Raw genomic sequence first — 22,353 nt, 5'->3', positions numbered from 1 at the left:
TTGGTGTTTAGGGTTAGAATGGGATACTCAGCTTCCTGAGACACTTTCTGAGAAATGGTCTCAATTTATCAGTGAGCTCTCAGAAATTGACAATCTAAAAATACCTCGCTACCTTCCCATGGTAAACGCCAGTAACATACAATTACACGACTTTTCAGACGCTAGTGAATCAGGCTATGCTTCATGTGTCTTTTTAAGGTTAGAAGATTCTGATCACAATGTTTCAACTCATTTGTTGATTGCAAAATCAAAGGTAGCTCCGCTTAAACGCACTACAATACCTAGGCTTGAACTATGCGGCGCTCATTTACTTGCCAAGTTGCTTCACTATTGCATCAATAAGTTTGATAAACAATACCATATTACAGCTATCAATGCGTGGTCAGATTCTATGATTGCTCTGTCATGGATCAACACCCCATCTTACAAGCTAAAACTATTTGTAGCAAATAGAGTAGCTCAGATACAAGAGCTTACTCCTTCATGCATATGGAGACACGTTTCCTCAGCAGAGAACCCCGCTGATTGCGCCTCTCGTGGCCTAACACCATCCGCTTTAATGAATCATGAGCTCTGGTGGTCAGGACCTAAGTGGCTTAAATGGGACTCAATTACATGGCCACAAACTAAACTTTCCCCAGATCCTGAAGAATCTCTTAATGAACTGAAATCAGAGACATTCAACCTCATAACATCAACCGATGACTCTAAACTAAATTTTTTAAGTAAATATTCCTCATGGTCTAAACTTGTAAACGTTATGGCTTATGTTCTTCGTTTTATTAAATGTCTAAAGCTAAAGGCAAAAATAACCACTCATTTAACCAAACAGGAATTTGAAAGTGCAACAAATCGCATATGTTGGTGTGTGCAAAAGGAATGCTTTGCAAATGAGATCAAATCGCTTCAAGCTAAGAAAACATGTTCTACCCAAATACAACGGCTTGCACCTTTCTTAGATGAAGAAGGAATCATACGAGTTGGTGGAAGACTGAAAAATTCACCACTTAAGTACAGTGCAAAACATCCCATTTTGCTTCCCAAGAACCATTTTGTAGTCCACCTGCTGATTGATTTCTTTCATAAAATATACCTACATGCAGGACCACAACTACTTCAAGCAATGTTAATGCAAAACTACTGGATATTGTCTCAGAGAAGTGTTATACGCTCCAGAATATTTAAATGTATTCGATGTTTCAAATCTAAGCCTAAAATGACAGCACCTTTAATGGGCGACTTACCTGCTGGACGTGTTACGGCTACTCGTTGTTTCAATGTTTCCGCTATGGATTATGCTGGACCTTTTACAGTAAAGGTTCACATCTTACGTCGACTGCAGCCAATTAAAGTCTATCTCTGTTTATTTATATGCTTTGCCACAAAGGCTGTACATTTGGAGATGGTCACAGATCTTTCAGCAGATGCATTCATTGCTTCCTTAACTAGGTTTACTGCCAGACGAGGCACTATATCAGATTTATATTCAGATTGTGCCACCAATTTCATTGGAACAGCCTCAACGCTTAAAAAATGCTTCCAAGACCTAATGATAAAACCTGAAACACAACGGTTTGCCCAGAACAACAAAATAACTTTCCATTTCATACCACCTCGAGCTCCACACCAAGGAGGCTTGTGGGAGCGGGCAATAAAAAGTGCCAAATACCACTTGAAGAGAGTCATAGGTACACAAATTCTAACCTATGAAGAGTTTCTAACACTGATTGCTCGTGTTGAGTCAATGTTAAATTCAAGGCCTATTACACCACTCTCTGCAGACCCATCTGACCTTGAAGCATTAACTCCAGGACACTTCCTGACAGGAGGACCTCTGACGTCTCTAATAGAACCTCATCTCACGGATATCTCTGTAAATCGCCTGAAACGGTGGAAACTTGTGCACGCATTTGCTCAACACATATGGAATAGATGGCATAGAGAGTATCTGTAGACCCTCCAAGAACGATCTAAGTGGATTACTCCAGAAGAAAACCTCAAGATCGGAGACTTAGTAATCATTCATGAAGACAATACTCCACCTCTTGCTTGGATGCTTGGTCGAATCATCTCAGCCTCTCCTGGTCAAGATGGCACTGTAAGAGTCGTTCAAATCAAGACATCTACAAAAACCTTAACACGACCTGTAGTTAAGGTTTCCCGCCTTCCTATAAACTAACCTAACATAACTCTGGCTACCAACCCCCTTCCTTATTTTTATTCCTCATATTTCAATCATGCATGGTTCTTGTTTTTCTGTTGAACCGGATCGGTTCAAGGGGGCCGGTATGTCAAATATATACACTGTTTTGTTCTAAGTATTCTTATATTAATTTTTAATTTTAATGCACTCTAATAATATGTACATAATATGTAACTGATTTCACCACAATCTCCATTTAAATACCATTTCAAATAGTTAAATGTTTTCCTCATAGAGTGCATCAGTATCTTCAAATCCCAATGGTTTCAAGACTAGCTCTCTGATTGGTCACTGATATGTATCACATGACCAACTCCTTCCTTCAGTAGAGTAGTGGCACACTCTTGGGCAAGTCCTGTTGCTATGAGGACTTAACATGCCTTTTCTCCTACATTTTCAAATACCATAAACCTCTATACCAACATAAATATTTACCGCTGGCTTATAGCTTATTATAAAGACAATTGAAGTGTTTTTTAACATCATATAGTGAGAAAAAGTGAACTTATCAACATTATAGCATTTCAGGATTCATCAAAGGGGGCCCCCAGTCTACGCATCAGTTTAATAACAAAAGGTTAGTGTATCCAATTCAAAATTACTATAATACAGTCCACATTGCTTTCTAATTAATACAAATTCCCCACAACAATAGTAAATCATCATATGACGCCAACTATCATATGTAACGCAAATATGCGACGTCAGTCTATTTTAATGATGACTAGGCCATCGCATATGTGCGTCGCTGGTTTATAAGAATGAAAAATGTTGTGCTATTGTGGTAGCAAACGTGTCAAATGGTGGATTTTTCAAAGTTAACAAACTTTACTGTAGAGATTTCATTTTTATACTCTTGTAATTAAGCTCGAACACAAAAGTATTCAGATAAACATTGATAAAATATTTTGTAAAAGCCAATTCAGCCAATAAATTCTCTTTGGTCAGTGACATTAACATTACAAAAGGTTATTATTATCATCATTAGACTACACTTAAAAAATTCATAAATTAAAACCTATCGAGGTTTGTACCGTACAGTACATGTATCCAGTGGGCTAGAAAATTCAAGTTAATTTAAAAATCCCTGTGTTTTAAGGGGTTTCAGCTACCAAAAATATTCAGGTTCTATAGTAGACTATTTTGAACAATTCAATTTGGTAATTGAAATATTTTAAATTGTTAACAGGATGTTCAGAGTGTCCACAAGGACGACTCCCAGAGTTCTCTAGTACCTGATCTTCTGGAAAAGTTGAGAATCAAACAAGATGAACTCGACAACTTAAAGGTAATGTTCGCCAACCTAACCTAGATATTCTCAAGTCTCATGACGTAACCTTTATTTGGCCCTCATAAGTTTAGCCTGAAAGAACTCATAGTTTATGTTTTGAAAGAATTGAAAATAGTGACTCAATTGCATGCCATGAGTTCACGGAAGTTTTCTATTACATTTCAAACAGACAAATTCATTTATTTTTAAAATCCAATTAGAGGTGTGCAAGCAGCTTTAGCTGAGTCAAGCCTAGAATACAAGCTCACGTGTTCGGTTGACAGTTACCAAGTCAGAAATCGAGGCAATGTCTCTTTGACGATAGCAATAGCTTTCAATTAGCCATTAATTTTAAACTCGGTGCCTCCTCTTATAATGCTTGTGCGTACTTAAAAATTAAAGCCAACCCTACGTTATAACTTGTATTTATTAATTTCTTTCTTGAATTACTTGTATAAATGACAGAAATATTGTCAAGAGTTAAATCCAAGTCTTAAAACTAAAATATATCATATTTTACATAAACCCCTTCTAGAACTATATAAAAGAACAAATAAAATGTAGCCTATCCTGTGAAATATTGAGCTAGGTGGAGTACCTTACCCAGCTAACCTACCCAGGTAAAAAAATGTATATTTTGTAATGAATATTGACAAATCAATTTTGTATATGACAGCTACTCATTGTACACCGAAGAAGCTCGTCTAGAAAAATGCAGCTTGATCTAAAATTGGAGCTTGCATACCTCTTAAAATGTATAATCATATTGTAAAGTATTTTTCACTAAATTATCTCAAGCTCATCACTTTCCCTCATAGTTTTCCACACCCATTTTTTCTCTCAGGCGTTTTACTTATCTCAAAGATCGATATAAGTCAATTACTTTTAGACTTCATAATTATTTTCATAAGGGTTTTAGTTAAGAATAAAAACACAAAAAGCATAAATCGGCCATACTTTTTATGTATACCATAAAAGGTACTTTGGTATTATCCGGAGGCCACTTATTTTAGAGGGTTTTATTTACCGGAGACCAAAAAATAATGACATAATTGGAAAGAACCTACTTTTAATTGACTTACTGTCCAAACTTGACACGATTACGATTAGCGGCCTTTAAGTTCTGCCTTCCAGAAGGCAGCGATGTCGGTGAGGATTGAGTTGAATGCATCAGCGCTGCTAGCTGCCACATGTACTCCGCCAAGTAGGTATACAACACGCTGCGGCAGTTATGTTAGGTTGGGTTATCATAAATATGTTTTAGGACTTTCCTCGTTACCTTGGCCTACTTGGAGGGAATTAGGTAAAAGTATGACTCATCTGGTATCGTTGAGAAACGACGAAATTCCTACACACATATTTATGATAACCAAAACTAACATAACCGTCACAGTGCGCTGTATAAGGGTGGTCTCCGGGTAATAACAAAGTACCCCATAAAAATACTGTTTTTCTTACGAGTGAATAGCAGTTGCCACCTCTGATCAAAGCTGATGTCACAAAATGTATTCTAAACATTCTGATTCACTCACAAGGAAAAGTATCAGGATATCTTTTTCTTCTTTACACTTTCCTTACTCATATTAACACAACTAACAAAAACAACACGTTTTAACACTTTTTACAAAAAACCATTGCATGCTTCATTTGACCTGTGATATTTATCTTGTAACGATCAGTTGTTATTAACCATTTAACATGATTGTCAGGATAAGGATTTTGTTTCTCCGTACAATTTACTGTCCGCCAAGGAGGCGATATCGCTTTGGCAGCTTGTTCGGAAGGTTTGTATGTGACTTGTCTGCATGCTGGTCCGTCGGTGTTGGATGTAGATGTTCGTATCCCTGGACTGAAGCTGCTGATCACATTGTGGTGAATGTAGCGGTAGCGTCCTCGTACCAACCTTGGCTAATCCAGATGTTTGACAGTGTGGTCAATTTTGATTGGTGTTTTTTTTTTTAGTTGTGGAAATATAATATTGTTTTAACAGAGAAAAAGTGTAGTGTATTTCTTTATTATTACCGAAAGTGACATTCAGGATTTTTGTTTCATTAACTATTTGTAAAAAAATAATCTATGGAAACACAGTTTTTTAATTTAATATATATTTATGTTTAAACAAGATGCCTGAAACAGAATTTTAAAGACTTTGTACCAACAATTAATCTGAATTTAGCCAATTAAATTATATTCAACAATAATATTAGCATTTAATAATTTTTAACTCAAGAGGGGATGGGACTTGAAGTTTTATTCACTAGTAGCTTATGTACAAGGCACAGTATTTCTCTTTAATTTATTTTGATATTACAACATTATAAACATTACGTTGAACATCTGGATTTGCTCTAGGAGTACTAAAATCATGTAAAAAAATAGCCTCTGACTGTACACAATGTGAGAAGAGGATTCATGATACATTTGACAGGCAAAAGTGATCGGAGATTATTAATGCATACATAGCGCAAGCCTTGAAGCTAAACACATTAACCAAATAGAAAAGAGAATCACTTTCTATGGTGTCCCAAGGTAGCTAGTACATTGAATCGTTAGTTTATTGTAGATACTAGATAGACCTAGTGATGTAAAATACCTGGATATTTAAAACTCGGGGTAAATACCCTGGGTATTTACCCGGGTAAATACCCATAATCCAGAAATACCCGGGTATTTTGGGTATTTATGAAATCGATTGAAATTAATTCATATTTACCCCTAAATATGTTATTGTTATCATTACATGATAAATTAGGATAGTCTAACACCTTTTACAGTAACTTGAAGCTTTGCTAGTACCTTTTATTGAATGATTTAGCACTTTTTTGTTATGAAATCAAGACAACACCTAACAGAGAAATAGTGAACCTAAACCTACTTCTACTGCTATTAAATTATGATAGTTAAAATTTGTGTTGTGTAAATGGCTTGGAAGGCTAGACAGACCCAGAGTCTGATTGACATAGGCAGAATGGCAGAATACTGAAAGTACAGTAGACTCCCTCTCATCCGGACTCCTCGGGACCGAGGCTAGTCCGGATAACGGGTTTTCCGGTTAAACCGATATCCCCAAAAATTTGTATCACAAGTTTATGAAATTAGTTTTTTTTATACCATTGATACCAACAAAAGATCTAGAACAAAAATATTATTAAATCCTGCCATCCTACAGATTGAATTTTAATGATTTTCTTAAGTTGTTTACACATTGGCCACTACTATGTTAAATTTTCCTATTTTTCTAAATAATAACGATTACTTTACAAATTATTTTTCTTCACTTTCAATAAAATAAATTCAGCTATCTATCATTGAAATTTAAAAAAAAAATTATAAGTAGTCAGGACCAGTGCAACCATGCGACCAGGGTATTTATGCTTTATGCTCAGACCTGGGTATTTATGGTGATTATACCGAGAAGTAAAATGCTAGTAGTGTCCATATGAAATTTTGTTTAACTCATTTTATTATCATTTTACTATTCTTACAGGGTAATAATTGCAAAAAAACATCTCAATCTTCTCTAACTTTAATACATTTTATAAATACCCAGTTTTTGGGTATTTACCCGGGCCTGGGGTGAATACCCAATTTATATTTACCTACCCACTGGGTATTTACCCGGCCCACATCACTAGATAGACCATTACTTTTGCCATCTACATGTTTGATGACTCGTCCTCTTACAATGTGTTTTAGTAAATTGGTTGCCTACTGAATGGGTGATAAGATAATCGTATACAGGACTGGTGGGCAGACATTTACACTTGAAAACAGTACTGTAATTTAGCTATCTTAATTTTAAAAACTGTATAAGAAACACAAATTCCATTGTTGGATGATTTGGGACAAGCACCCTAAGGGTAACACAATTAATTGCATTTGTAAAACTGAAACAAACCAGCCGTGAAGGTGATAAGGAGTGTTCAGTTCAGATAGTCATGTACAAGCTCAAGTGGATCCAAACCGGCTATTGTTAACCGATGTGGCTGCTATCCCCTTATTTCTGCTGATTGACTGAACTCGCAATAAAGGAAATTACAAAGGCTATTAGCAATAGTTTTCTATAATATTACAAATTAAAGAACCCATTCTTGTTGCAAATAAAAATATCTGAAGTTTCATTGATTTGTGTGACATTCGGTATCAATTTAACTGAAGGTTTCAGAGATACAATTACAAAATATTACTTGTTGCTATTGGGCTCCCAAGCACTATTTATACATTGTATTATTGACAGTTAAGACAAGCGGCAGTATTAAGGGAGTAGCCATAGCACCGTTAACTATAGTCAGCATAGGACACAGGCTTGGATCCACGTTAGCTTGTCTACAACTATAGTAAACTGTTGTAGAATCGTGGTCTTTCTGGTGACGACCGTGTCAAAAACAACAAATCACTATCACTTGGCGACTTGACTCCGCACTGAGGATGGCACTCTACATCAAGGCCAAACGTCGGTTAGTGATAGTGATTCATCGATTTTGACAAGGTCTTCCAGAAGACCACGATTCTACAATAAGTGACGGTGGAAGCATATCCAAGAAAAATATAGTAAACATATATATGTTTTAGGTTGTATAGTAAACATAAATATGTTCAACATTTGATTAGACGAAGATTCGTGGTAATTGTCATACAACGTGTTATCTTGACTTTTCCTTCAACCTGTGTTGTGAAATTTTAAGTGTTTACAAAACGTCTGCCTACTTTTCCTGTGATCTAATATCTTATCTATTTGTGGACCCCCAGTCAACTACCCTACACTGCTTCTCGCTTGTAAACTAAACTAAAACTCCTTTCATTCGTAGACTGCTCCAAAACACAGTGTACAGACAAGCACATAATTGTTCCTGAATGCTATATAACTTTATAATTCTTACTTTCAGCTTATATTCATCAATAACGTATGACTTAACCTATCTTATCGCAGTTTTAAACTTTTTACAAATATTTTTTAAATTTTTCACTTAAGTGTTGGATTGATTTGAAATAACAAAAAGGCCTGAGAGAAATTCCATTCATCCATTTTATTTGAATTTTGTCCTGATCACAATTGATTGTGTAATTTTTTACCAGCATTTTTAGCTAAGTATTTTATTGAATAATATGTCCTACTTAATTCTTAATTTTTATAATTTTTATAACATTTCTCAATATGTGTACTCTATAATATGATTTTAAAGATTTCAAAAATATAGTTTTCTGGTCTATTCAAATTTGATCATTTGAGTAGCATAAAATTGTTCTGGAGTTTTTTGCTTTGCTAGAACTGTGGAAACCGTAATTATTTGTTTTTATTGCATTGTGCAGTTATTATACTGCATGTTTAAATTACCAGAAATAATTATATTTAATTTCCAGCATGTCCTGATACAAATCTGAGCAATTTATTGTTGTTATTTCTACTTATATTTGGCTTTTCATTTTCTACTTATTTTAATTGTTGAATGTTTATATACATTATATCACCCTTGTTTCTTTATTGGTGTCTCTTGAATGATAGTTAGTCCTATCTATGGTTACTTTCTCGTTCACTTGTAAATATTTAATTTCACTTAGGAAGTAGATTTTTGAAGTTTACTCTCGGAGGATTTAATTTAATTTTTTGAAAGCTACTGATCAAAACCTCAAGTATTGACTTCAGGCTTTCTGAGGAGTGTTGCAATCTATAATCCTCGATTCAATTCTAAATGTTATTAGAGATGTTTAGTACACACAAATTATTTGTAAATCTTTTAACTTTTAAGGAATTTGTATTGATGGTTGTTGTGGTTTTTCACACATTGAAAAGAGATTGAATTAACTTCAGACAGAAACTTTACAATGTTGGGCCTATTGCAACAGTGAATTTTGGTATGATAAACTTGAACAGGGTAGATTATGATGTAAATGCAGTCACCAACATTATCCATATAACTTTCACACTAAAATATTTTGTTGTTGTTTAAAATGTTTTACTTTAATATACCTTTTTATAAATATTATTAACCTTCTTAATATACTTCTAGATTATTAACCATCTTTTAGTTGTTATTCCTTTGCATTTTCCCTCAAAATAAAAAATAATCATTACTTGAGATCAAAGCATTTAAATTTGCTCAAATAGTCCTACATTTTTTAAGCCGATCAAAAAAAAACTTGAAATGCAGTCTCGCCCATCCTCTGAAATATATTTCTTAAATTTAAAGAAGTAACTTAAAGGAAACACCATAGGTATTTCTGTTCAGCTTTGATCAAGCTAAGTAATATTCAGACAATGATTTTGTTAAGACCTAAGATACAATACTAGTTAGTATGTTAAATAATTGGTGAAAATACTCAGCTTTTTACAAGCATTGTTTCTGGGTTTATACTTATGGTATGAAATGTAATTTACACAATCGAAACATTTGTTTTATGTATGTTTCAGTGAGTATCTGTATGATATGGAAATTGTATTTTTTTCAGGCAATGTACCGTAGACTGTTGGAAAGTAGGAAGGAAGCGCCAAAACACGACCCAGAAATGACGCTACAGTTCCTTAAGTCTGCTTTCTACTACTTCCTCACAGACCGGGAGAACGCATCAGGCCACCTTGCGGCCATCGAAAGTATCCTCGGCTTCTCGGACAATGAGAAAATCAATATCGAACGAGCTTTTCTTTGGAGATAATTTATATAACACTTAACCTATTTAAGATACCTCAATACGTTTAAGCATACCAATAACGTAATCGTATCTTTGTTCAATATTTAGTTTACTATATGTTTAAGTTTGTTCAGAATTAGTAATTAGTTGAAAAATACTTGCCTTGTTTGATTTAAAATGATTTTAACTGTCCGATGTTGGTTAAAATTCATCGTAACTTTTGTGTATTGTTTTTTAACGCAGATTTTACGCAAGCAGTAAACGGAAGACTTTAAAAATGTGTCTTAATATCGATTGGTGCTTAAAGGTTGTATTTTATGCTGCAAATTTGATCAAACTTATTATTTTACATTTTAAATAGATTTTCATCATGGTTTAACCAAGACAAGCTTGTTTTTATCACGTTTCCCATCACAATTTTAATACTTTTAGTAAAAGACACTGAGTTTTTCCACATACAAGTGTTTTTGTTGTTTTTTTGTCATCATATCCATAATTGTTTGTGAATTGTGTTCGGTGTGTTATGTTTTGTAAACATAAGTTAATAAGAAGCTATGCAGTATTTAGTGCAGATAAGTACATTGCAGTATTATAGACTGTTAGAGTAAGTTATTGTGATAATTTAAATGTTACCAACAATCATTAGAGGTGAATGCAGTGATGTAATGGCTTAGATTGAATATTTAATTTCTTTGAAGTATTTGTGCAATTGAATTTAGTTAAAACTATTTCAAGCATAAAATATGACAAAATACAGCTTAATTTTCAGCGGTTTAGAACAATCACATAAGATTTAATTATTGTGTTTTTTTCTTTAGTTTAAAGTAGCTATAATAATTTAGCTTTAGTTCAAATGTTTCATATATCACAATTTAAAATATATTGATATTAATGTAGAGCTTTTAAGTGATTGTAATATAGTGCATTTAATCCTAGTGAGGTCTTGACAAATTATGACATTATTACAAAATGTCTCAGACAGAAGTAAATAGGTACTAAGAGTTTTAGTCTAAGGCAATACAGGTAAAGCTAGTCAGTAAGTTTGGTTGCAGACTTTTGTAAATAGCTCTTAAGTGGAAGCGTTCAATTCAGCTATTCAATTTTTACCGGGTGAAGGGATACGGGTTGGGAAATTTGCGATTATTTTGGTATCGTCATTAAAAGACTAAATATAGTTTTGGGTAGATTTTATTGACATTTAGTAGAATTTACGTCTTAGAGAGTAATTTGTTGTATGAAATTATGGATTCAAACTCTGTTTTGCAAGACTATTGTAAATCCAATGTGTTAAATTTTGCAAGTCAGTTCAAAATCCTAACGACCATTGCTTCTTGAAAGTATTTTCCAATTCAAAACATTCAATTCATACCTTCCCGAGTTAGATGTAATTTTTTTATGTTTTACTAAATGTGCCAACCTTAATTTGTGTTCTTTTAGCAAAACTCTCTCTTGACACCTTTTTACATTGTCTTTAAAACATTTTTTTTCACTAAAAACATTCCCTATTCACTCAAACAATACAAATTTTCATATCTGTCCACATAAAATATAATCAGTTTATAAGCCTTTATTTTGATATTTGTTCAATGTTCAACACATTGAATTTAATAAGTTATAATAATTTAGAAAAGGTTTGCCTCATTTATTATTAGTTTTTAGTTGTGTTTTAAATTATACTCTTACATATCTCTCTTGAAAGTTGTAGTTTTTAAGTAAGCTACTTTTCCGCCCTAATAGAAAAAGTCAATTTGTTTATTTATCCTTCCTTAACTGTTTCCATTACTCTTGTATTTTATAAAATGTCCTGAGAATAAAATGTAGATTTAGTGAAATAAACAATTAAATAAGCTATGTGGCAATATTGGAGACAGTTTTTTGTGGAAGATTCTAAAAACATAGCTGCTGAATGAGTGTGAAAGTCTTGCGTCCTTTAACTTAATAACTTTAACTGCATTCAATAATGTGTTTGTCTACAAGACATAAGGATCATAAGTCATAGCATTAAGTTCAAGTGTGGCAAATGTGGTTACATGAAATGCTTCACGAAGCAGAGACCTTAGTCGCATGCTAAAATAAACTTTGCAACTAATCTTTGAAATAGTATATTGTTAGTCTTTCATCTGCTATGTGATTTGTAGTTTTATTTGTGTACGTAAGCCTGAACCAAAGCTGATCTACTTTTGCAATAGTTCCTCCTGCAAGGCAACAGTGATTGTAATCACACTAAATAAATTATCATTTGTTACTTGTTTCAAAGATTTTTTTATTTTCAACCTCCATCTTTAGCAGTGGGAAATTGGGAATCCAACACTATGACACAAATAGAGGTGGATTTATCCTTCTCTTAGTATCTTTGTGCATCATTGTGATTTTCAGTTATTAAAATCAACAAAATCTGTATCTTAATCAAATTAATCAGACACATACATCTAAAGAATCGAATCATCACATTGTGTCATTTATTTGTTCATTATTAAACATTTCCATCAGACAACAATTTTAAAGATTGACTGTTTTATGTTTAATGTTGGTTTCATAAAACTTGTACCTCATTAGGGGTTTTAAAACTCATACTGGTATCTTTAAGTCAATCTGCTGGGTTCAGCAAGTATAGAGTGCTTGTTCTACAGGGTGGTCATAAATTATTGGACACATTTTAAGATTATATAAACAAATAACAAAGCAACTTAGAAACATGGGAATTGTTTCATTGAGTAGCAAATTTAAAACAGTTTAATACAGCAACTGCAAAACAATCTTACTTAATTATATAAATGTCAGTAATTGTAAAAAGTGGTTATACAAAATGTGCAAAAAATACTCAAACAGTGAATGTAAGTTGTTTTTGTTATGACTTGTGTTGTGGCCTTGTCAGCATAAGGTACGGTTACACCAGAGCGAACCGAACGTTCACTGGTGTTCGCTGTGGTTCGCTAGCATTCGCGAACACCTGGGAATGGGAGTAGTCACACCAGAGTGAACACACACGAATCGTCTTGATTGAAACGTCATTCGCTTGTGCTCCGAAACCACAAGAACTGCACGGTGACGATAATCCCTGTTATCGTCACCGTGCAGTTCTTAAGCAGAATAACTGTTTAATAACGATTTAAAAAAATGTTAATTTTTTATTTAACAGTTTATAATCAGCTATTAGGATCCCATAACACTGGCCTTGCTTTATATTCTCCAATCAGCTCCAACACTTTGTCATCAGTCCATCCATAGTTAAACGAAATAGGAAAAATTAATTGTAGTACAACTAAAAAAAAAACCACCTTTGACCTTAACAACTTGTTGATAGCAGTAATGTAGACACCGGCAAGGACCAGACTGGAGTCACTCCGATGTGGTCACACTGAAGCGAGCACCGAACTCGAGTGAACGCGAATTTCCTTTGATCGTTCGCGCTGAAACCGACAATGGATGGAGCAGGCGCGAACACGAACATGTGACTACCGAGCACTGCTGAACACGGCCGATTGGTGTTCGCTGCACCGGTCACACCGAAGTGAATTTCGCATTCTACTGCTCGTTCGCTCCTGTTCGCTCTGGTGTAACCGTCCCTTTACAAGATACTCCATGACAGTGAGCGCGTTCTGGGAACATGCACCGGTGCACCGGTGTTGCCCCGGTGCAAAAAATGTGTCGTTCTGGGAGACCGGTGAGTTAACCTAGCAGACAGCTATTTCCTCTTTTTCCTCCACCGGTGCAAGATTTATGCACCGGAGAAATTGTACGGTGCATAATACACCGGCGGCCTCTGATTGGTCAGTTTCTTTGACAACAGCTTGCAGCCACGGCAAGATGGCGGGTCCACCGAATAATGTTCATTAGTTTTATAGGTTATGTTGCGTAATGAGTGAATAATTTATTCTATGAGGGGGTTAAATTACGTATTAAGGGAATAATTTTCAAATAAATTATTCTGTGAGGACACGTTTGTTTGGTTTAAATATTATAAAGTAAATAGTAGGTGAATGTGTAAATTATAATCCGATGTGTACCGTAAACCGGTGAATAACCGTTCTGGGATACCAAGACTCTTGCCCCGGGGCGGTACCGGTGAATAAGTCGCCGGTTAATCTGCACCGGTGCACCGGTACATGTTCCCAGAACGCGCCCTTATAGCAAAACCAACAATGGAACAATGGACCTTTCTACACCAGCTGTGTATGACATTTGGTAATCAAACCTTGAACTTGAACCAATCAAGTAACAAAATTAATTACTAGTGTGCAATAAAAAGCAACGTCTTTGGTTTCATGAAAGCAAATCTGTAATAACTGTTCAAAGAAGGCTTCGTTTAGAGTGTATGTGGCCGTAATTCTCTGTGTAGAAATTCTATAAAATGGTGGTACAGACAATTAGAACGACTGGAAAGTGTCCAAAATATAGTTTAAAGGGTCATCACCCCATATGAACACAACTTTTTTAAATAAAGAAAGAAAATATAATTGATTAATTTTCAGAGTTTACACAAAATAAAACATACCTGGGACCTTTTAAATAAAGAAAGAAAATATAATTCATTAATAGTTGTTAAACTTTATTATTAACTGTGTTTACAGAAACTTGTTTTCTAAGATAAAACAATCATACACATGATTTAATTAATTATATAAACCATGTGATTCTAAATAGTCAATGAGCAAGTTAGTTTCTTTCAATAAACTTACAATAACAGTTTAGGTGATTTTTATGGTCTATAACTACTTTTCATAATTGCTGACATTTTTATATTGTTTTTTTTGCAGTTACTGTATAAAACTGTTTTAAATTTGCTATTTAATGAAACAATTCCCATGTTTCTAGGTTGCTTGGTTATTTATTTATTTTATCTTAAAATGTGTACAATAGTAATTTATGACCACCCTGTATTATAAAAACTTTAGCTTGTTTTGTTAATGTTATATACCTGGTAGCTTAATTATTGTTGTCATTCGACCAAAAAAGGATGATGAATTTATAGAGGAGAATATTTTGATTTAGAACGTTGTACTTCTTATTTCTAGGCTGTTATGGTCAGAGGAGACAAAAGTCCCTCTTTTCAAAGACTTTACTATCAACAAAAGATCAATTTATTATTATAATATATGGCTTTTGCTTTTAATGGAGGTCGGTCTCCAAAACACAGACAGAACTTGCTTGCCCTTAAGACACCAATCCATTTTCATTTTCTTCATTAGCTGAGCAGGTGGACCTAAAACTTACGATCTGACTGAACCTTTCATGGCATTATCACAAAGCTGAAAGCCATGGGTAATTGGCAAGAGAGAGCTAGGTTTGGCATAAACTCTTTCATCGTTCGAAATCTAACAAGATAAGAAAGGTAAGTTTTTACGTCCAAATGATGATTTTATTGAGATCATTATACAACCATGGGAGTAATATTATTTAGGGATGAGTTAAGCTACACTAGACAAATAGAATTAAATAATTATATTTTTGTCTTGGTTACACCAAAACACTAGGTTTTCGGGGTTTAATCCAGCTTGAAAACACATTTTCATGTGATATGATACACACTATATTTTCAAACATGAAAATATTTGTAGGGGAGACCTTTTATTTAATTCGGTTTGAACTGAAAGTAAATATGGTTATATGGTTATCAATGCCTGAATGCTTGATCAAGGTTGAAGGTCTGTCGCTCACTGAACAAACGGAGATTGGAGATAGTAATTTTCTTACAAAGAAACAGATCAATACCAACGTCTCACTATACGAATGGGGAACGTAGTTTTTCAGACCATGCGAGCTACCCAGAACCTTGATGTCATGGAAAACTCCATTTCCCATCCTCTCATGGATCACGCCTGGTATGAGCCGCAAACTTCGGCGTGCATGCATTTTCCTACCTTTCCTAAACAAAAGTGTGCAAAATATCGTACATTGTCTTTCTTATTATCAATGCAAAGAATTAAAAATTGTACATCATACTGACTTTTTATGGATATAGCTTCATATCTCTCATCAAATTACAATGAATGGTTTAAACATTGACGAAAAAACGTGTGGGTGTTCTTCGTAGTCGCAAATTACCTTTATAATTTTAATTGGTTTGGGTTACCCTTGATAATTTTGAGTATGTGAGGTGGAATATTCGAGTTAACAAAGTCCCTTTCCCAAGAGGGATTTTAGACCAATAATTTTTACTATGCAGTTGATATCCAGAATTTTCAATTTTATTCAAAGTACAAATGCATCAACACAGCCAAGGGCCTTGGACTTCCTGGACACCGAACAGTGAACACTGTAATGTCATACAGAAGACGGTTATGTACAAATTGTACAAATAGTAGCAAAACAGATCAAGAGCGATAAAAATATAAATCCTTACATATTTTTATCGCGTGAGTACTTTGTATAGTGTGAGTCAGTTACTGTATCGCACCAATATCAAGTAGGCTTCAGTACACGAATGCTTGTAGACGTAACTGCTGTAGTGTAGTCGTGTTGGCAACCGTGTGATTATCATCGCCAAACGTCAACGTCAACATTCCCTGAGTTCTCTCTTTCCATTGCATCTTTTTACCCAGGAGGTGGTTGAGAGTGCGTTGTTTTGGGCGTTTTACAAGTTATTTGTTGTGGAAGATATTTTATTATTTAAACACAGCTTAATTAACATGGCCCCCAAGCAGAGGATGCGTATTGCTAATGAAAAGGCCAGTAAAAACGTATTAATTCGTGGAAATGTCCCTAAATCATCGGTGAGTTTTCGAACTAGGCTATGCTAGTAATAAGTCTATAGGCCTACAATTAAGTTAGGTAGACCAATATCAGTTTAGTGAAATACACTGTCCAGATTTCCTAATGAAATTAGATGAAGTAGTCCTAAAGCAAAACTATATGATAGTTTTTCCTGTTTTAATATTGAATGTTATCTCATTAGGTTCCTTAGTAGGCTAATTTATAGCCTGAGGATTCTGCCATATGTTTTGTGAGCCTTTAGCCCATTTATTACATAAGTTGCAATAAGCTACAATTTTCCAACATGAAACGAAAACGAAGTTTTGACAACTAACTTATGTTAACAGTTTTGGCCTTTTATCTCACTGAGAATACTTTTATTGTTTTGAAGGGTAACTTAGGACTTAGGTTTACAAAATCTATTTCTTGTGATCTTTTAGCCCTGTCCATGATATAAGGGGGTTTCTAATATTATTCTATCTGAATTCCAATAAGTTGGCTATCAAGCAAATATTTGTGCATATCCAACATTAACACGTTCAGTGCAAGGGGCGGGAATTCACGCCCCGCGGTCCCGGCGTTACTGGTGCGGGGCGGAAATCACGTCCTTCACCAATGCCAACAACTTTGCTTCAATGTGAGCTCAGCCATTGCCGGGGAACGTTGTAATTGTTGCCAGCCTGTAGCGTAGAATGCGAGCTTTATTTTGGTGTAGGTTGGTACTTAAGTAACATTCCCGTAAAATCCCATCTGGTAATGCTTTTGTCCTGTTTTCGGGGATTTTCTCTTTGAGCCATATTACAAAGACTCTGGTTATTGATCCATGCAGTGCTGCTACCTTTGGGTGTTTCAGTGAACCTACGTCCACTTTCGGAGTAACGCAGAACAATCACCACTGCTCTTTTGTGATTCGTCTTACTGGATATTTCAATGCTAACAGCGATCGCTGATTCAGTTAGCGTGCCGGGGCTCCGCCCGGGCCTCGCCGCTGTTTAGGAGCGCCCGTTTAAAGGTTTTCAGCAGTGAACGTGTTAAAGAATGGAAAGACCTCATTTAGGTTAGGCCTTTCCTCTACGCAAAGAAAATTGCACACGGACTAAGTTATGCCCCAACACTAATATTGAATTACTTTAAGGTGATTTCTAACCACAATTTTGCCCTCTTTCTATTTATTTTTCCTAAGTACAATGAGTTGTATGTTTCACAGAAACCAGTAGATGAAAAATACCCTGTTGGACCATGGCTGCTTGCTCTCTTTGTCTTTGTGGTTTGTGGATCAGGTTCGTAAACAAGTTAAGTTTATTTGAGATACAGTACCTATAGACAGTGTTTCCCAACCTTTTTTTCTTGTGTCTCGAATAGGCCTACACAACCTTTTGTGTTAGGCTATCTGACCATTTCTGTGGAGGTATTTGTTTACTTTAGCCTATAGGGATTTCTAGCGAATTTTTCAAAAAAATATATTTATGGTAGGCTACTTTCCTGTTAGAGTACCTTAACTTGATAATTTTTTTCCTTGATTTATTAAGTGGAACTAGTTAAGTGCCCGTGCTCCCCCACTGGAATATTGTCAGCAATAAAAGACATAACAAACACTGTTAATCTTTGAATTTTATTTAGGGTCTGCTTATTTTTTACATGAAATAGAACTGGTAGCTGGCCTGAATATACTATTTATGTTAATCAAACCGATACTTTAGTGTTACCAAATGAATGTCTTATATTAATTCCAGTTTCATTTGTAAAATAAATAGTGTACGAACTGGGCGATGCTGATAACCTAATAAGCTACTTATGCTATAGTGATCATTAATTTGTTCATGTATTTGTTCATTAGTTGTTTGTTAGTACATTACATTCGTTAACGCACTAATCAGCACTTTCCTTCGGGTCATTCAGAAAAACAAACACATTATCCAAAAATACAAAATTTACATTGTAGTTCAAGGTATCCAGCGTACTCGCCATCTTGAGAAAGTAAACTTTGGTACTGCTGAACGTTAAGCACTGAATTTGAATAAGACCTGCAATAAAATCATTGTATATTTCCCACTCATTAGCAATTTTCTGTACAACTTGCAAGCGGACCTACGATTTTTCTGGTGGTCATAGAGAATAAATTGTATTGATCGGAACAACCAGTTTTGTCCCCTACTATGGGTATTATTTCACATTCCATACTCAAACTTAACCCTTAGAGTGCCAGGCGAGAAATAAAAGTAACGCTCAAAAAATGCCGATGATTTTTCCCGAAGGTCGCGCTAAAAATGCCGAGCGCGATCTGGCGATTTTTAGGTTAAAATTTCGTAAAAATCGAATTTTCGATATTTCGACCAACGAAAATCGATGTATTGCATCTATTAACTTTCGACTCAATGTTAATATTTGGGTTAAAAGAATCCGAGTATTCATTCGGTTGTTATGACAACTGTTCGATCATTACGAAACGTCCGGTCAGCCGGACGTTGGCACTTTTGGCTCGTTCTAAAAACGTCCGGTCGGCCGGACGTCGGCACTTTTGGCTCGTTTTAAAAACGTCCGGTTCCCCGGACGTTGGCACTCAAAGGGTTAAACTCAATTACCACTTTCCTTTGGATCACTAGGAAAACTAACACTAGGCTATTCGAAAATACAAAATTTACACCAAAACATACAAATAATGTTCAAATACATTCATAAATAATAAATTGTGGTATAAAAAGCATAGGTAACAAATACACTTTTCTTTGTTAGAAATCAAGTGTTTATAAACAGGAACTCCTAGAATAAAACACTGAAAGTTAGGTTATAAAAATAATAACAAATGTATGACAACACACAAAACAGCTGACAAATAATTTATAAACTGTGTATTATATTCTTCAATAAGAATTGTATTGACTCAACCTTTGAAGGGCTGTAGGTCGTAGCCCATAGAACAAACGAAATATTCTAAGGAAGTTCCAGCATGCGTTATCCCCGTTAATTTGAGACATAAATCTTGTAGATCGGTCCAGTAATGCCTGAGAAAACAGACTTACAACTGTGTATTAAATATATAGATTGAAACATATCAGCTGACAACTACGATGAATAAGTATTGTTCAGTAGGTATCAACAAACTATATAACTAAATTTGAAGAAAAAATACTTATCTTATATTGAAATGAAACTGTTCTAAACTAACCTTTTCTTACTTTCAACATGTTTTTATTAATAACTAGCCTTACCTAATGTAACCTTGGTTTAACCAATAATCTGTAATTTTCGGCATTTTGCTAACTTAAGCATGGGTTATGTCGGGTTAGGTTAGGTTAGATAAGATAAAGTTTATCAATTATTGAGATGGGGACACCACCTAGGTGCGAATTTTACTGGGGGTTCTGTGTTTATCAAATTGTACTCAAGTTTTGGAAACCAGGAAAAATACCCTGAATCAGGTTTATAAAACTGGGTATCTTGCGTTTTATTTTTCAAATCGTAGTTGCCAAAAGCCTACAAACTTGAGGTTTCCATTTTTTTAAAGTGTTTCAATGGCTGTTGCGTCAATTAAAAAATAACAACTACAATGGGATATCGTGAATGTTGCTGTGATCTCGGAAGATCTTAACGATTTCGTTGTAATCGTAACAGAGGTTTACGGATGCTGCTAAGCTAGCTTTTCTAATTGTCACTTTGTGTTTTCACGGACTGCATTGCTGGACCATAATGCCAATAGGCCTATGGCCCATTTCCTATCGGTACACGGGCCTACCCAATTGTCCGTAACCACAATTAATTCGACGTCGGTTTTCGGTACCCGCTACTTCGGTTCATATCTAGAAAAATGCACACTTAATACGCAAACGAACTGTTGTTCTGAATATAGGCCTAATAAGGTTGCAACTGACTACAAGATCCCTGTCCGTAGACAGGCACACAGCTAGTTCATAAATAAATACTGTACCTAAACCTTTTTTGGAGCAGATGAGCGATTGACCTGTGATACGTAAAGTAAATTTTTCACTTATGCTTGGACAGATTTAGGTGCATCTGAAAGAATTATTTTCCAATTTACATGTTAATGCACTTTTAATTGTTCAATATAATTGTTCTATATAATATTTGTCTGTTCCAGCTGTTTTCCAGATCATCCAAAGCATTCGAGCAGCGTAGCGCTCAAACATGCAGCTCACCACACCATCATTGGGTAAATTCAAGAATTTCCTTGTCTCAAATGTCATAAAAATATTGGCGCACAACACATTTTGCTGAACTCATTTATATTTTTTCTTTTTGGAAAAAATGTAACTGGTTATTCTTTTTTTTGAATTAAAGATGTTTGTTGTTAACTGTACTACTTACTTATTATTTATTTTACAAAGACAGAACACACTATTTCCGATTTAGAATCACATTTAGACGTGTCATCGCTCAAGGTTGTTGTGGACAAATTTTAATAGGGGATATAAATATTGTAAATAAATACCATTAACACAATTAATTTGTACAGTGTACGCCAAGTGACTGCTGGCGATGAATTGGATACCATTCCAGACTTAGGTTTTTTACTTGTATTTCGTTTTGAATATTTATTTATTTTATACAAGGTTTAATGATTTCTTTTTGAATTGAAAGTATATTTTAGAGATGTAAACTTAATAAAAAAGTTATATATTTAACAGTAGTAATTATTTACCAGCTCCATGTATTGCACATCATGTAATTAAAATTCTAAATCACTACTACCTACAGTGGAACCTCAATAAGAAGACCCTCGATAAAAAGTGGCCCTTGACAATAAGTGTCATTTTCACTGCTTCTTGATTTTATGTTACCCTTAATTACATACGGTATTAAATAAACCTCAATGAGGAGTTAATCTTGATAAGAAGTCATATTTGATCATCCCCATGAGAGACTTGTCGTCAAGGTACTGTACAGCTCGTGACATCTAAGCTGGCACTTGGCCTATCGCTACTAGTACCTATTTCAAAAACATTATGTCCCGCCATGCGGGTTGCATCAACTGTCCTCGCGACCCATATGAAGGCGCTCAAGTACAATGCAAGGGGAGTCAACCCCGCGAGGCAGCGGAAATGTTTGCAGTCCGGTCTTTTCCCTACCTCCACCCTCCTCCCGCCTACACTGCCCGCGCTAGGCCAAGTGCCAGCTTAGGTGTCACGAGCTGTACATGTATTATAAAAGTAAGGTTTGAGTACCTAGCTTTATAGCTCATACAAAGCCGTTAGACACAGAAACATAATTTATCAAATTTTATTTTCTATTTTAACACCACAATAGCTAGACCACAAAAACACAGTCAGTGTTGATGGATCAGTGTTGTCCATTCCTATTATCACATAAATATTTTTATGCCACACTACACTGTTTTAACGAACTTCCCACGCAAGGATTTAGTCCAGAAAACAGCTGTTTGCCATCAGCTTAATCAAATGGGGTTTCATTATGTACTACTGTGTAATGAGTTTTACCGGGCACCAACCAGCTGATTATACTGTATATGGCAATGAGTGGTTATAAACAAAAACATAACCATGACTAGTGATTGTTAGTCCTTTAGTTGGTAGTAATATAATAT

General features: G+C 34.9%; 2 protein-coding genes across 3 annotated transcripts in view; both read left to right on the top strand.

The window, feature by feature from the left end:
• The window catches only part of LOC128989662 (protein quick-to-court-like), a 30,529-nt gene extending 18,173 nt beyond the window's left edge, over nucleotides 1-12,356 (top strand). Inside the window, exons 7-9 of one of the 2 annotated variants that reach the window (XM_054411629.1) lie at nucleotides 3,393-3,491; nucleotides 5,183-5,257; nucleotides 9,921-12,356. In XM_054411629.1, the coding sequence (XP_054267604.1) occupies nucleotides 3,393-3,491; nucleotides 5,183-5,257; nucleotides 9,921-10,124 (378 nt within the window). In that variant the 3' untranslated portion in view covers nucleotides 10,125-12,356. The remainder of the gene's footprint in view (nucleotides 1-3,392; nucleotides 3,492-5,182; nucleotides 5,258-9,920) is intronic. The other variant, XM_054411630.1, reaches the window with a different exon arrangement.
• A 4,224-nt stretch (nucleotides 12,357-16,580) lies between these two features.
• LOC128989877 (stress-associated endoplasmic reticulum protein 2-like) lies at nucleotides 16,581-21,433 on the top strand. The gene is made up of 3 exons (XM_054411974.1): nucleotides 16,581-16,813; nucleotides 18,001-18,073; nucleotides 20,890-21,433. The coding sequence occupies exons 1-3, from the start codon at nucleotides 16,730-16,732 to the stop codon at nucleotides 20,925-20,927; spliced, it is 195 nt and encodes a 64-aa protein (XP_054267949.1). The 5' UTR covers nucleotides 16,581-16,729; the 3' UTR covers nucleotides 20,928-21,433.
• Nucleotides 21,434-22,353: the final 920 nt, after the last annotated feature.

This window comes from Macrosteles quadrilineatus, unplaced genomic scaffold (assembly GCF_028750875.1).
Source record: "Macrosteles quadrilineatus isolate MER2022 unplaced genomic scaffold, UCM_ALF_1.0 Scaffold_3__2_contigs__length_128488019, whole genome shotgun sequence".
Lineage (NCBI taxonomy): Eukaryota > Metazoa > Arthropoda > Insecta > Hemiptera > Cicadellidae > Macrosteles > Macrosteles quadrilineatus.
This window is presented reverse-complemented; position numbering and strand designations above follow the sequence as displayed.